General features: G+C 45.3%; 1 protein-coding gene across 1 annotated transcript; it reads left to right on the forward strand.

Annotated features, from left to right (window-relative positions):
- Nucleotides 1–244: 244 nt before the first annotated feature.
- PHYBLDRAFT_95456 (C2H2-type zinc finger transcription factor) lies at nucleotides 245–2632 on the forward strand (the record flags this gene model as incomplete). The annotated part of the gene is made up of 2 exons (XM_018443906.1): nucleotides 245–284; nucleotides 2427–2632. Coding segments are annotated over 2 exons (246 nt in total), but the record flags the coding sequence as incomplete, so codon positions are not given.

The raw sequence follows: 2632 nt of genomic DNA on the forward strand, positions 1-2632 counted from the left end.
CTATAATCAAAACATGTCCCCTCCCTTGACCCCAGCTGTCTCCCCTCCATCCATCTTACTCGACTCTCTTCACTTCAAACGCAAGTTCTCTGTAGATGTCGGTCCTTTTAGCTTCGGTAGCATCTCCCAGTCAATCAACGAACGCCAGGATCAATACCGTCGTAGCTCATGTTCAGCCATGTCGGTCGATCAATGCAGCTATGATTCCTCATACTCATCATCCAATCCAAACACTCCAGCCAATAATGCCTCTAACGCTAATAATAATAATAATCCTAATCCTAGTTCTAATGATACCGATCCTTCTTCTAATGATACTACTGCCAATACCACCGATGCTGTAGCTACCTCATCTTCACCTTCTTCCTCTTCAACATCTTTATCCGGATCTGCTACTGAATCCTGCTCACCTTCAGCTTCGACTTCAGCACCAGAACAAGAACAAGAACCAGTACCAAAATCAGAACCATCTTCGGAATCCTCGATACTATCCTCCTCTCGTCAGGACTATGGTTTCTTTCACCCTGATGGTGTAGAGAACAATCAAATGTTCACAGATCCAAAGGCACTTTTAGTAGGCAAGCGGAGTAGAATATTTCATCACCAACAGCATAATACACACCATCCATATTCACATCAGCAGCAACAACAACACCAACAGCAGCAGCATCATTCTAGCCAAGGACCTACTACCCAACATAAACATGGATGTAGCCAGGCATACTGTGGATGGAGTTTCAAGCGCTATGAGCACCTGAAGAGACATATGTTTGTGCACACTGGAGAAAGACCCCACATGTGTCCTTATCAAGGATGTGGCAAGAGTTTCAGTCGATCAGACAACTTTAATGCTCATTTTAGAACCCATACCAAGAAGAATGCTCTCCAGAAAAGACGATCCTCACAAGGCAATAACAATAACAATAACAATAGTACTGGAACTGGAACTGGAAATAGCACTGGCACTGGCACTGGCACTGGCACTGGAACTGGCACTGGAACTGGCACTGGCACTGGAGCTACGAGGAGCAAAAACAACTCTATCAGCAATGGAAGCAGCGATGATAGTGGTAGCAGTACTAGTCCTTTGATGACCGTTAGCTCGCAGATGTATGATCCTGAACGTGCCCATAATGGATATTTCACCAAGCAGAATGCTTTTGACATGATAAACTATCAGACCATGTATGATCATCGCCAAGCTTATCCCGAGGTGAGATTCATTTTGTATTTATTTATTTATTTTAGTTTAAGGGTTTATTAATTAATTTTCTGTTGTTTTGTTTTGTTTTGTATTGTTTTGTATTGTTTTGTTTTGTTTTGTATTGTATTGTATTGTATTGTATTGTATTGTATTGTATTGTTTGTGTTTTAAAAATAGGAGGAATATCATGCTCATTTACACCATCAGCAGCAGCAAGCTCAACAACACGCTCAAGCTCAAGCTCAAGCTCAAGCCCATGCTCAGGCTCAGGCTCAGGCCCAAGCTCATGCCCACGCTCAAGCTCAGGCTCAAGCCCATGCTCAGGCTCAGGCCCAGGCCCAGGCTCACGCTCACGCTCAAGCACAGGCCCAAGCCCAGGCCCAGGCTCAGCACCAAGCTCAAGTTCAACAACACGCTCAGGCTCAGGCTCAGGCACAGGCACAGGCACAGGCTCAGGCACAGGCACAGGCACAGGCACAGGCACAGGCACAGGCACAAGCTCAAGCTCATGCCCATGCTCAGGCACAAGCTCAGGCCCACGCTCAAGCTCAACATCAAGCTCAGGTTCAACACCAAGTTCAGATTCAACAACAACAGCAACAATTTCAGGCTCAACAACAAGCTCAGGCTCAAGCTCAAGCTCAGGCTCAGGCTCAGGCTCATGCTCATGCTCATGCTCAAACACAACAAACAAGTCAACAACAGCAACAACAACAAAACTATATGCGGTCTTTAACAAATCATTATCGTCCTGGGTTACAAACGCCAATCAGTCCTTCTGCTGCACCTTCGCTTCTGAACCACGAGGTTGGTGGTACACCATTCTTTGGAGACAGTGGATGTAATAATAATGGCGGTATTACGAATGGCAATATGACCTGTGCAAACACAACTACTACATCTACAACAACAACAACAACTAATGATAACAACAACAACAATTCTGCTGCTACTGTTGCTGCTGCTGCTGCTGCTGCAGTCGTTGCTAGTAGCAGTGGTGGTAACAGTGGTAGTATCCAATCGCCATTTGGATATGCAATGTCATCCATGTCACCTACCTCTATGCTGTCCAGTTCTTCCTCTCCTATGAATAATACACCTATCAACAACAATGCCACCTCATCATCATCTTTATCTTTATCTTCGGCTTTCTCTACATCGTCATCTTCTTCCGCAACTTCCAATTCACTCAATATCTATCCTCCTTTTGTGATGACTGGAGAGGTACCTCGCCGTACTTCTATCCCACTCAACCTAAAGTCCCATGTATGCCCAGTACCCCAGTGTCAGCGACAGTTCAAGCGACTAGAGCATCTCAAACGACACATGCGGATCCACACTCACGAACGCCCATTTGCGTGTTCATTATGCACTAAAGCCTTTTCCCGTTCAGACAATCTTTCTCAACACATGAAAACCCATCAACGC

The sequence above is a fragment of the Phycomyces blakesleeanus genome (assembly GCF_001638985.1).
Source record: "Phycomyces blakesleeanus NRRL 1555(-) unplaced genomic scaffold PHYBLscaffold_11, whole genome shotgun sequence".
Classification (NCBI taxonomy): domain Eukaryota; kingdom Fungi; phylum Mucoromycota; class Mucoromycetes; order Mucorales; family Phycomycetaceae; genus Phycomyces; species Phycomyces blakesleeanus.